This window comes from Peromyscus californicus, unplaced genomic scaffold (genome assembly GCF_007827085.1).
Source record: "Peromyscus californicus insignis strain IS unplaced genomic scaffold, ASM782708v3 Scaffold_16__1_contigs__length_79575227, whole genome shotgun sequence".
NCBI lineage: Eukaryota > Metazoa > Chordata > Mammalia > Rodentia > Cricetidae > Peromyscus > Peromyscus californicus.
In genome coordinates this window covers 68,522,199-68,536,115 of record NW_026294458.1, presented here as the reverse complement: position 1 = coordinate 68,536,115, position 13,917 = coordinate 68,522,199, and the positions used below count along the sequence as shown (strand labels likewise).

The following is a 13,917-nucleotide window of genomic DNA, read 5'->3' as shown; positions in this document are numbered from 1 at the left end:
TTCTTTGAGACAGGGTTTCTCTGTTCACCAGTCCTAGCTGTCCTGGAACTCGCTCTGCAGACCAGGCTGGCCTTGAACTCAGGTCCATCAGCCTGTCGTGTCCCGTCCCGTCCCCCCCCCCCCCCCCCCCCCCCCCCCCCCCCCCCCCCCGCCCAGTGCTGGGATTAAAGGTGTGTGCACCACCACTGCCCCGACTCCACCTTTTTCTTTATGACAAATTTCTGATAAAATTTCTTGGCCAGGGAATGGCATCAGTCTCAAACCTACTGAGTGCATTCAGCTTCAGGCAGGTCTTGCGTACTTTGGTGGCTTTCTCAGGACACTAGGACTTGCTGAACCTGAGGATGGACAGGATTTCTTGGCCTGCTTGCCTGCAAAGTGCTGTGGTCCCTTGCAGACCTTTTGTCTTCAGTGTTTTAACAATTTCTTCTAAAATGAAAAAACAACAAAAACCAAAAGGTAAAATTCATCCAAATCATTTGGTGATACGCATGATCACTGATCAATTTAGTAAGATGATAAACATATTAAATTCCTCTGATTAAACAATGTATCCCAAATAAATGTTTGTTAACTCAAGCTTGAACTGGAGAGAAGTGGACATACATTGTTAAGATGTTCTGAGGAGTCTGATCAGACTTAGGCCCAGTTTGTAGTGGTAGCCCACTTGAGATGACACAGGATCATTAGTTAACCTTGTTATTAGAGCAAGCAATCACATTTTTAGCCAGTTGGTGCCAATCTCTGCCATATATCCTGGGAAACGTCAATGGGAATATGGACAAAGTGAATCCTGACAGTGCCCAGAGAGTGTAAATAAGTTTACTTCTTTTGGGAATAAATCCTAGAGCTCAAAAGATGGCTCAGTAGTTAAGACCACTTATGGCTCTGGCAGAGGATCTGGGTTCAAGTCCCAGCACTCACATGAGAGCTCACAACCATCTATAACTATAGTTCCAGGGGATCCAATGCTTTCTTCTGGCTGCCTTAGGCTCCTGCACACATATGGTGCACTTATATACACTTAGGTACACACACACACACACACACACACACACACACACACACACACACACACACACACACACGACCAAACAAACAAAAAACAAATCTTCATCTTAAAAAAAAAAAAAAAACTGAACTAAAAAAACCAGTATCAAGTAATCCCTTCACACACAACAAATGGGTTATGTCTTTATCAGTTAGCCAAAAGGATCCATAGATCAACTCCCCCACAAACATTACAGGCCATTGCCAAAGCAACTGTTTACCGTATACAGTCTTGAGGGTTTAGACCATATTGGTGAAGACCCCCACACTCAAGAAACCTAACTGGTACTTACCTGGAAACTTCATCTCTACTGGCTAGTGTTCATGATGCTGGAAAGTCTGCACACTACTGGGGATAAAGTAATCATCAGTCTCATCAAGCTACGAAGCCTGTGAACTATACCAGTGGTCTGTCTGCAAGGTACCCTACTGGTACACATTTTATGGGAGTCACTATCTTCTTTCTATTATTATTATTGCTGGAATGTAAGACCTGCCCCATGAGAAAGAACCCACACTGAGGGTGAAGTGTTAGAAGCCAGAGTTTATATTTGAATATTAGTTTATGAATAAGGGGAAAACTGCCTGTCCCCAAGACAACAGTTTTTAAAACATGAACATTTTACCTCTCAAGTCTCCTCTTTCAACATGAACTTCTGGCTGTGTTAGATGCTGTCAGTGATTAAATTGCTCAACAGTCCAGGCTACTTTATAAGTTACAGTTTTCAACACTTTTGTTGTCAGCAAAGTAAACAGTTAACAAGAAGCTGTTTTGTTTTGTTTTTTTTTTTTTTAATTACCTGGATTGTTTTCTTTTATGGTAACTAAGTAGAACAGCCCTCTTGGGGAGAGGAGTTCTGAAGCCATCGGGAAGAATCTGTCCATGACTTCCCGGCCCGTTTCTTCTGGCCACCAGCCCAAGCTGCTTCTATTCCGTGACTTCCTACCTGTCAGCAATCAGAGAGACTTGATTCAAGTTTCATTGAGATTACGATCCTTTTGACAAAACATCACAAAACAAGTATGTATTTCCAATGAATGCACCTTGCCTCCTGAATGTCACTGTTAAACTCCTAAAGTCCTTATGCTACAAGAGAGCATGTAATCACCCATCAAATACAACAGCACACTAAGTGTGCTAGGCACACCTGCAATCTCCATGCTGAGCACTGGAGTGAGAAGACTGAATTTCAATGCCAGCCTGAGCTACATGGTGAGACCCTGCCTCAAAACCCCAAGGGGTGTGGGATTTTGTCCATGGGGCCCTGGGTTCAGTCAGGACCACAGGAATATTTGGAAGAAATCAATGAAAATTAAGTCCAATGTTGACAACTGTTTTCTTCTTTCTTGCTGTGGCCTTTACCTAAATTTGATTTTAGTTTTTATAAACAATCATGTTTTCTGTTCTTAGTCACCTAATATGGTATATGTTTCCCAATTTAAAATAACTCCTTTATAATCACACACATAAATTTTACAAAACAAAAAAGTACATGAACTGCTGCTGCTAAGGGCAGGTTTTCCAAGTTTGTTTGTCTGCCCCTCCCCCCACTCCTATCTTCAACAATTTTGTTTTTAACTATGTTTCAGAATGCAGGATTGCTCCACATTCTTTCCTGCATCTTTATTTCAGTGCATGTGATGATGTCATGTGTAGCATGTATGTATGTGTGTGGGTGGGCATGTGAAGGTCAGACAATTCTTGCCTTCCACCTTGTCAGAGACAGGGTCCTCTCCTGCATACTATTGCACAGACCAGGCCAACACCTTGTGGGCTTCTAGGGACTCCTCTTTCTGCTTCCCATCATGCCACAGGTCTGCTGGGTTACGGACGTGCACTCCCATATAGTTCAGAGCACACCAATTCGGAGCCTCGCTCTTTCAGAAGCATCTCATCCACTAGCCCATCTCCACAGCCCCGTGACAACATCTCAAGGATCTCTCATTTCCTCCCTTTCCTGCTGCCTCTGCTTTTCTTCTGGGCAAGCTCCTCCTGTTCAGAACTCTCATCTGTTTACTCCATTGTTTTGTAGGAACTTGTCTGGCTGTTCAATAGGTCTGACGGTTTGGGCCAGTCCCCATCTGGCCCCTTTCTTTAGTCACTGCTCCAGAATGTAGTAGGGCTTCCTGTTTTAAGATTCCAGGTTATTAAGCCCCATTTATCTGCTTACAGCCGAGATGACTCTTGAGGAATTTCTGGCACCAGCCCAATCCTGAGGCCAAAAAGGAGAGGGTTTTACTTCAGCAGGCAGCAGGCATGTGTTACCTCTGCTTGCTCGCTCCTCGGCCATCCAGCGGGCCCACTCTCGGTTCCTTAGAGACCACGGTGTAACCCACGACACTTTATTTCACGTTTCTGAATGTGATAGTGAGTACAGCCACAGATTTTTCAAACACCAACTCTTACTTGTATGTCTTCCGGATACCACCTCGAAATCATTTATTTTTAACCTTTGTGATTTCATTTACTTTGTCTTTATACTTTATGGGCTGAAATCACTGTTTCATTTAGTGTCCAGACCACTGCTTTTTTATTTTGCTGGGTTTAAAAAAAAAAAAAATCAGCGTGTGCTTGTGTGCGCTCATGGAAATAAGAGAACTTTTGGGAGTCAGTTTTTTCCCACCATGGGAGTTCTGGTCATTAGTCTTGGTGGCAAGCACCCTTTACCCGCTGAGTCACCTAGCTGGGCCTGTGCTGTCCTGACCCTATCTAATCGTTCAGCTCTGGGAATGAAGGCACCAGATGTGCTGGGGTTGCAGAAGAGCCCAGGGCATTGCCTGGACATGGTCCTCCGTGATGTCTCGGCAGATGGAAGGGCCAGGAGACTTACTCAGCTTACTGCTGTAACTGGAAGTACACTGAACCCCAGGCAGGCCACCATGTTCTCTGAACTGTTTCTTCACTGACTGGGTTTCTCAGTGTTCACTGAGACCATGACCATGAATTAACCACCTTTGCTGCGCACACAGGCTCACGTCGTCATAAACAGAGTGTAATAAACTTTTGTCCATTTTAGTTTTCATGCTAGTATTGAATGATTTGTGTTTGTTTGGAGACAGGGTCTCACTGTGTAGATCGATCTGCCTTTGCCTTCTCAGGCATGCACCACCCTATGCAGCTACTGAGTGGTTTTTAAAATTAGAGCTTAAGGGCTGAAACATTATAAAAAATTCATTTACTGATTTATTGTGTGTACATGTGGGCAGAGGTCCATCTTTTGGGAGTTTCTTTACCATGTGGGTCCTGGAGATTCGTTGGGTTCAGGGGCAAGCATCTTTACCCACTAAGCTACCTCTGATCGAACCATTTTTACCACAAGGTTCGTTTCCATAGACCTTTCTTGAGCATTAAGCTCATGTCAGAAACTGAATCCTCTATTGATATGCCGACCGCATTTGGAGCTGGGCCGACTAGGAGCAGGAGATTATGAGGGTCATGAGGGATTAGGAGCCATATTAGAAAGGAGAGGGGAGCCACGTGTTTAGGAATGTTCCTTCATTCTCAGCATGTGATGTCTCTGTCATAAGGCAGCAGGAAGGCCTTGGCTAGAGCCACACACCCTGAGACTGGTCTCCTCAGCCTCCACACACCCTGGGACAGGTCTCCTCAGCCTCCACACACCCTGGGACAGGTCTCCTCAGCCTCCAGACTGTGAGAAATACATTCATTAATCACACAACCTGTGGTACTTCATGACAGGGCAGGAGACAGACTATAAGACAGCGTCGTGCTGTTCCCGCTGTGACTGTGACTTCCTTCCTGCTCCTCAGTTCATGTGAGCACAGCCAGAGCAGCTGGAGTAGAAGTGAGCATGTTTACCAGCTGTGCCAGAGAATAATCACCAAAGAATACAACAGGCACAATGAAAGAGAAGCAGGTGCTCGTTCATCTACTGTTGAACTATGTGCCTGCACCTTCTGGGAGAATGCCGATACATACGGCTCACCTCCTCGCCATGGAGATTCTTAAATACATGATGTCTGTATGTCTTTCCTTTCCCTATGAAAGATCAGGACTGGTCCCACACTTTTACTTTCTGATAATGTGAAGGGATGAAGCCCAAGACTTTGAGAAGGACATTATTGGTGAATTTATAGATGATTAGAAGTATTTTAAAAATTTGCTTTATAAATTTATTTATGGTAAAGGGTCAGTTTAAACAGCATGGCCGATCTGGGTGAGAATTCTGACTAGATGGGTCATGCTTTGTACTTCCGTCTGTATTCATTTCCTTCTGGGTCACTCACAGTACCTGGTACTGACCACCTCTCTGCAGTCAGAGGAGTGTTGGTGGCAGCAGTGACTGAAGTCACACCAAGTTCATCTTGTCTCACGCACAGAACAGCGGAAACCATGACTGCATTCTGCTGGGGGCCTTACCTCTTCAGGCGGAGTCACAACATAGGGGGGGGTTAAACACCAGCAGGTCAACTTTTCCCTTCAATCGGGGCAGCAAGCCTTGGACCTGAAGGCGGCAACAATACAGTTTAAGCTGGATTCTGACTTAAATAAATCAGTTTTAAAAATATTTTCTCATGTTTTCCAGAGGGGAGGGAGTACTTATAGACAGATATTTTAATTTTTTTCATGCAGATGCAGTTTATATGAACTAAAAACGAGTAAGGCAGTGAGAGTGAACAGCTACTGAATATGCATCTCTTCAACAGCATATTCTTCAACAGCATATTGATACGTTCACACTCTGGGTTCACTTTTACAAGACATGAGGACATGAGGATGAGGCAAGCTCTGATTCTATGAAGCACGCCCTGTGGGTCTGTGACGAGCCTGACAGCTCGCTCTAACTTACACTATGTGTGTGTGTGTGTGTGTGTGTGTGTGTGTGTGTGTGTGTGTGTGTGTGCGCGCGTGTGTGTGATTCAAAGCTACCCCATTTCCAGTCACACCGTCTAAGCACTGGACATATACTGGACTGGGTTATGAAGATTGAACATACATTATGAAGTAATATCTGAGAATTTCCGGATCCAGATTCTATAATCCCATTTTAATTATCCCAATAAGCCTGGTAACTTGTAATTCAAAGAGAACTCCTATGACCTATTTTTGAGGATATGCTCACGGAAGTAATTCTTTTTCAGCTTCTTTAATGGGGGAAACAATCTATTCTTTGAAATAATTTGGGTACAACTTTGCTTGCAAACTGAAAGATGATTCATCTGCTCCTCCATCAGTGCAAGAATGAGGGAATAACTCTGTTTGTGTGAACAATGTTTTGTTTTCAATTCCATAATGAAATTAAGTTTCTTAAAATAACTCTGAAATATAATTTTCCAGAAATGCTGGATAAGGAAACTAGAGAAGATTTTGCTTTGTAACTCACAGTGGTTCCTGAAGAACTATTCATCTATCCATTAACAACTGCAGGCTGGATATTACATAAAGGAAAAGGACAAAATCTTAAAACAAATTGTTGTGGGATATATGACCACACTGTGAACCCTGAGTTTGCATTTGTGTTAATTAAATAAAAATCAAACTTGGGTCAGGAGGCGGAGCTAGCAACTAGTTGACAGAAAGTAATCACAGAGAGTCAGAGGGCATCCGGAAGACAGAGAGGTGCACAGGAAGTAGTTGGGAGGGACTTTTTTTTTTTGGTTTGGCAGAGTAGAAGGATGCTCCCTTTCGGAGACACCTGTGAGGAGGGAAGGTCAGCTAGTTGCTCACCAACCTCTCAGAGCTGGCAGGTTTTCACCCCAGCCTCTGACTCCTGAGTCTTATTGATAAACAGAACGACAGAGATTTAGTTAAAATAACATTTGGTGATGGGGCAGGAGGCTCCTGCTGGGCAGCGACCGGACAAACAGGTCACTAACTGTGGAGCCGAAATTATTGGCTGAAACAGCATTAGATTCAGGCACAGAAATTCTTGAAATCAAAATATATTTAAATAAAACTGAATGTCTGGTACAGGCATCTCTAGCCAGGCCTAGTCAGTTGTGAGCCTTAATATCTCCAAGAGTTGAAAAATAAGTGAAAGAGGCCCTGGCAAGGGTTAAATGCACACAGCAAAACACACAGATGTTATTTCCTATAGCGACACTTATGGAGGGCCCTTAGGTTAAACACGAGTCAAAACTGTCTGGTTTTCTTGCAGAAAGCACGTGAAAAAGGAGAATGGATGTTCTGCCAACAGAAGACAGTGACACAGGACAGTACGATGCCAGCGAAGACAGAGGAGGACGATCAGCCACTTCACACGGCAGACAACTGAGGAGGCCTCGGTACCATACAGCTCAGAATAACTGATACGGAGGGGTTCACCGTAAGAGGTCAAGCGTGTTTGGGATGTGGTAACAGTGGGAAGAAATACATAATATGCATTTTTAAAGACCGTATTCTAAAACTAAAAATGAACAATTCTACCTTTTTGATTTTGAGAAAGGGGTCAGTCACACTATGTAGCCCAGGGTAGCCTTCAACTTGAAATCGGTCTTCCACTCTTGAGTACTGGAGATCACAGGAGTGAGCCACCGTGCCCAGTTGGTTGCTACTTTTTAAACATGTAATCTCCGCTAAAGAATGGGTTTGTTTTATATGACAGCTGTAACCACATCTATATTTTGAATGTTAGAGTTGATAAGTTGACTGTAACCGTTCTGTTGAAGCCTGCCTCTTGTTTCTTGCTTTGCCAAGTCAAAGTTTAGTTCAGGATCAATTTTAACTACTAAGGAATTAACTCCAGCGTGGAGAACCTCCAGTCATGCCCCTGGGTTGCTGTGTGGAGCCGGACAGGAAAGCCAGGCTATACCCCTAGAGAAATTTTTATTATCATCAAAGCTTTCAAAGACACTTCAGTTTCCGTATCTGTTTCAAAAATAGTCTGGGTTTGCTCCGTCTGAAGTTTTACTGTTCTATCAAAAACCAGACACACTAAGGAAACAAAGTTCTACATCACCATGCTGGTTTAATGTGAGCAACCTGAGCACCTTTCTGGACACTAGTTTTTGCTGATACGAAAAGAATTCCTTGTCTCTTGAGGTTCATTCTAAGATGCAACATCTTTTGTACGTGTGAAACGGCAGTAGGAAAGCTGCCTGTCCTCACCAGGGTAGGAACAACACTGGCCAAGAAACACACAAAGCTGAGTGTGATGGCACACATTAGTAAAGCCAGAACTTGGGAGATGGAGGTAGAAGGATCAGTAGTTCAAAGTCATCCTGAAACAGAAGACAGATCAAAGCCACCCTGGACTTCTTGAGACTTTGATTTCTCTCCAACCTCGGAAAAGCAGCACAGAAGGCATTTTGTTTCTTGCGTCCACCTGCTGCATTCTACTATGAGTTTTGCTTATGAACAGCATTTCCCTGTGGTCACTAAAAATATTCTGCAAATCTGAAATTACCCAATCCTACTAATACCCTTAAAAAATTTTAATAACTGAAACTTAAAAGGTATAACCTGAACTTCTTAACATAAAACAATGGAGGGCTGGAGCAATGGCTCAGAAGTTAAGAGCACTGGCTGCTCTTGCAGAGGACCAAGGTTCAATTTCCAGTACTGACACGGTGACTCACAAACATCTATAACTCTAGTCCCAGGGGATCCAAAGCACTCTCCTGACCTTTGTGAACACTGGAGGAATGTGGTGTCAGAGACATACATGCAGGCAAAACACACACACACACACACACACACACACACACACACACATACACTAAAATGTTTAAAAAGATAAAAAAAAATTGGAGCAGGGGGGTATAGTGGTCTACTGGGGAGGCAGAATCAGGAGAAACTAGAATTAAAGGTTGTCTACAACTACACACAAAGTTCAAAGACAGACTGAGACAACAGTGAGAACAGGTTTGGAAGCTGTCTTGATTTTTACTTGTCCGCAGGACCATGTTCCCTTATTTCTGCTTACGTCTCCTATGCTTTTGATGGGACCGTGGTGGTTTGAGTAAGACTGGCATCATAGGCTCATATGGCCTTTTTGGAGGAGGTGTGTCACTAGAGGTGGTCTTTGAAACTTAGAGGTTTCTAAAGGCCAAGCCAGTCCCAGTCTCTCTTTCTCTCTCTGTCTGTCTCTCTGTTTCTCTCCTCTTCCCTCCTCTCTTCTCTGCCTTGCCCCCCCACCCCTCACTTCTTCACAACAATACAGAAGTAAAAATAACTAAGACAGGGATATTATATCTCCTCTCATTCTCAACTCAAGTCTGGGTAGGATCTATGTGGAGTGGAGTTAGGGGACTGTGACCCAGGTCAAAGCCACTCTTCAAATGCCAGTCCTTAGACACAGAACCCAAGCTGACCCAAACAACTCTCATTCCAAGTATACTATTGAGAGACTTCTTTTCATGGGGAGCTGTTAATAAGTAAGACACAGAAATGCAAACATCTGGTTACCATGAGGGTGTGAGATTGCCTAAGAGACAACAGAGAGAAACACAGAGCTAAGAAAAAAAATGTGCTATATCATCTGAATTCCTGTGTTAGCTGTGTCTAAAGCTTTTAAAATTTAAGCCAGCATGAAATGGATAGAGTGTCACATTTAGTCATGTTTACGGTCAGAAGTTAATTACTTGCTGGATGCATATCTACAACTCCAGCATTTACCCAATACCAAATGGTTAGGTTTAAAATCATAAACACAAGTTAACATTACACAGACTGAGCAGGATTTAGGAATATATGCACACACACACACACACACACACACACACACACACACATACACATATATGTATATGCACCTGTGTGTGTATATAGATGTGTGTGTGTATGCATGTAACAACAATTAATGAAAAAAAAAAGGTCATGAATTTGAAAGAGAGCAAAGAGGGATATATGGGAGGGTTTGGAGGAAGGAAAGGGAAGGGGGAAACGATGTAATTATAATCTCAAAAATAAAATAAAAATTTTAATTAAAAATAAAAACAAGCAAAAAAGAGTACAAGGTCATCTTTGGCTATATAGTAAGTTTGAGGCTACCCTGGGCTATATGAGACTTTGTCTCATAAAAACAAAAAAAGTTAATTACTAAAGTTTACTTGCACTAAAACACTGATTTTCAATTAATTGAGAGGAAACTGATTACTACTGAACAAGAATTACAGCTCACCAAATCTGTAATTACTGGCTGAATGTGAACTCTGTTACAGCGTGCTGTCTCCAGGGTGCATGCAGCTGCCTGGGGGTTGATATCAGTGCATCTATAAACAGGGTAATGTACAGAAGCAAATCGGTTAGATATTTTAGGAATGTTTTGTTAATTCAACGTGGTATCAAAAAAAAACAACCAGGATTTTTCATAATGGCAAAGCAAAAGAGAACAAAGTCTTGTTATACTGATGACAAACACTGCTAAAAAATCTGTTCACACTCACCTGAAGGAATTTATTAAAGTATGGCTTCAGCACCCAGCAAAATGGAAGCCAAGAGAAATAGAATAGGAAACTGCTACACAAAATACATAGGAAATTACAAACGGAAAGAAAAACATTTGTTCTGTGTATGGCAAAATTTTCTGATGGCCATTTCTTGGCTTTTGTATTCTCAAGTTCTCAGCAAAGAAATTTAACTTTCCAGCTATTTTCTAACAGTCAAACTATTTACCTGAAAACAATTCAAAGTAGAGATAACTTAAAATTATGTTGCTTCTAAAAATCACACGGCATGAAGGCGTGAACATGAAATCATAACTGGGGGTGAGCATAGTTAGTGACTCACGTCCTTACTCAAACACTATCAGAGACACAGTTTCTCCTTAAAATATTCACCAAGCTGCCACAGTCATGGTAAACCAGATGTGGATGGACATCGCATACTCACATGTACAAGGCCTGAGGACCTATCATGGAGGCCAGGAATGCAGACACCACACCAGACCCTGCTCCTACTTCGAGGCATATTTCCACTCTAATAACAAAAACCAAAATATTTAGTTCATTCTTATGAAGATATTCTTCATGGGAGATAGCTCTCATGCTATATATTTCTCCAGCATCACCATTCACTTGCAAATACATGGGGATATAAGGGAAATTTACAATTTCTGGCAACCATTTGGTGCTTATTGTTGTATAGCTAAACCTAATAGTTTATGTGTGTAATAGATTGTCAGTCACCTTGAAGTACTTAAATACACCCAGCAGCATGTCCTAGGAGCAAAAGTCCTCCACCCACCTAGACAGATGTGGAACAGACACTCTCTACTAAATTGTGAAGTGCCTCAGTGTTTGGTCTTAAAATGTCAATAATCTTAGCTTTCTAAACTTAAAAAAATCTTTACATTATTTTCCAAAAAATGTATTTCCCCGATCACTGTACGTGCATCAAAAGCACTACTTAATTTCCATGACTGATGACATTTATGGGAATTCCTGGCACTTAACTTTTCAAACAATACTCAAGAAGCAGTTACACAGTTCTTAGCTTTAGAACCAGCCACATAGCTGAGAAGCCATTAGTGGGTCGGTCATTCTAAAGTTTGTGAATCTTACCAGGTGGCTTCTTCTTAGAAAGAACCATTACAGTTCCATAAATAATTAGCATTCCAAGCCTTTGTAACAAGGTCAGCTCCATTTAAAGCATAGTCTGCAATCCAATTTGTAGTTGTACATCTTTCTGGGCTATTCTGAGCACACAAGTTACAGTCCTGTGTTCCGTAAGATATTCCAGTAAGCTGAAATGCTCCACCGTCTATGATGAAACACTTTTTAAAAGAGCATTTTATAGACGGAAAAAATATGACGAAGCTTAAGAGGAGTAAACATGTTGGCTATTTGTTTCTGGAGAAACCCAGTTCAAATCTTGACCATTAAAGTTAATGACCCGACTTCTTGTAGCAAAATGTTTTATTACGTTTATTTTGTGTGTGTGTGGGTGGGTGGATGGGTGGGTGGGTGGGAGCACACATGGCGTTCAGCACTGAAACTGAATGCCCAAGAACAACCTGCATGAGTCATTTCTCTCCTTATGTCTTGTGGGTCCTATGGGTCCAGAGGCTTGGCAGCAAGCGCATTTACCGTCTTACCCGCTCTCAACTCAAATTCTTTTCACTGACAAATTAACATGTAGGCATTTGTTACTTTTGTCATTAAAGTTATGGCCAATACTTCAACAAATCAGGCTAGTGAAGTTCCTACAAGCGGATGCATGTAATATCAATTTAAATCTTTGATCATGGTTCCAACTACATTTCTAACAGTTCAATTGTAAATTCGGTTTCTCGGTTGCAGTAATATTCCAAGTGCTCAGTAGTAACAGAATGGGTGGCTAATGACTGTCCCTTGAGAAGGGTGAATGGGTTTAACATGTCACTACTTCATCATTTGTGTCCTTCCGTTGCCAGAGGATGCGATTTATGCATTAAGTAGGTCAAATAACTCTACGCGAGTTTTACGTAGTCACTAAAAAACGTAATATTGGAAAGCAGCAATATTTCCGGAACATCTTGTATCTGGTCGTTACACTACGGCTGCTCTCAGGGGCCCTTACGTTCTTCAGATTAACAGCGGAAAGGCAGGGCAGGGAGACTGACCATTGACCCCCGAGGAACACCTGAGCAGAGCACAAAATCCCAGCACGCGGGAAACTGCTCTTTCACCCCGCTCTGCTGTCAATCACCAGGAAAGTGGGCCGACCCACCACTTCCGGAGGAGGCAAGGCTTCCGGCTGCCGCCTCTGAGGGCACCCCGCTCTCTCCCGCTGTGGCGCGCACCCTCCTCGCACCCTGCTAGCTCGGCCGCCGCCGCCTCCAGCGCGTCCAGGAGCAGGAACGTGTCCTCCGAGGGCTCGTACACGTCGCTGAAGGCTCCGCGACCCACGTGCCCGTACAACGGCGTGGGGAGGCTCGGCGCCGCCATCTTGCTCTTCCGCGTCTTACGGGCCTGCGTTAAGAGTGCGCACGCGTCAGGCTGCGCATGCGCTCTGGCCTGACACTGGGGTGGAGTGTGGGGCGAAATGTTTGGGTTTTATGTGAGGTCTGACAGCCTGCCGGACTGTCTAGGAACTTTTAAATAGTTATATATTCTGCAACCACTAATATCAGTGTTCGTCTTCTGAACATTTTGTGTTTACTTTTTAAACTACTCTAATCTTGAGCATCCTGTTATTTTATTTTATTTTTTTTACTATTTTTTTTACTGCTTTATTCTAATGGCATTTGGAAATTTTCTTCCATTTTTTTAACTTGTAAGGACTTGCAAAAATAGTGATCACTAAGTTATACTGTTTGTTTTTAAACAGATGAACTGTAAATTTTAATCTCTAAGATTATGACTACTTTTATATGCTTTATTTGGTTATTCAGTCCTCACTATGGAGCCCCGACTGTCTTGGAACTCATTATGTAGACCAGGCTGACCTGGAACTCACAGTGATCCGCCTGCCTCTGTCTCCCGAGTGCTGGGACTAAAAGTTTGTGCCACCATGCCCAGCTTAGATTATGATTTTGAAAACTGATTTCTTATTTGATTATTTCATAGATGTATAAAGTTTGTTTTGGTCATTTTCGTTCATTGAGATATTTTGAAAGCCTGTCTTAAAAAAACAAAAAAAAGACTATAGTTTGGAGAGCTGGAGAAGTGATGAGTGGTTGAGACCTTGTACTGCACTTGTGGACGACCCAAGTTTGGTTTCCTGCACCCTTGTCTGGTGGTTCACAGCCGCCTGTAACTCCAGCTCCAGAGGATGGGTGTGCTTCCCACCTCAATGGCACGGAACTGTTGTGTCTACACATTCATGCAGGCAAACATTCATGAAATAATAATAAATCTTCAAAAAAAAAAAAAAAAAGTGGGGCCCCGGAGAGGCGGTTCTGCAATTCAGAGTGTTAGGTGCTATTCCAGGAGACCAGAGTTTGGTTCCCAGTACCCACATCAGGTGGCTCAGGAGATCCAACA

At 42.7% G+C, this 13,917-nt stretch overlaps 1 protein-coding gene across 1 annotated transcript; it reads right to left on the bottom strand.

The window, feature by feature from the left end:
• Nucleotides 1–146: 146 nt before the first annotated feature.
• On the bottom strand, nucleotides 147–13,130 carry N6amt1 (N-6 adenine-specific DNA methyltransferase 1). Its single transcript, XM_052741072.1, is given in 8 exon segments — nucleotides 147–429; nucleotides 1,851–1,953; nucleotides 1,956–1,997; nucleotides 5,432–5,461; nucleotides 5,463–5,516; nucleotides 10,134–10,224; nucleotides 10,844–10,930; nucleotides 12,746–13,130. Coding segments are annotated over 8 exon segments (648 nt in total). The 5' UTR covers nucleotides 12,880–13,130; the 3' UTR covers nucleotides 147–322.
• Between the last annotated feature and the right edge of the window lie 787 nt (nucleotides 13,131–13,917).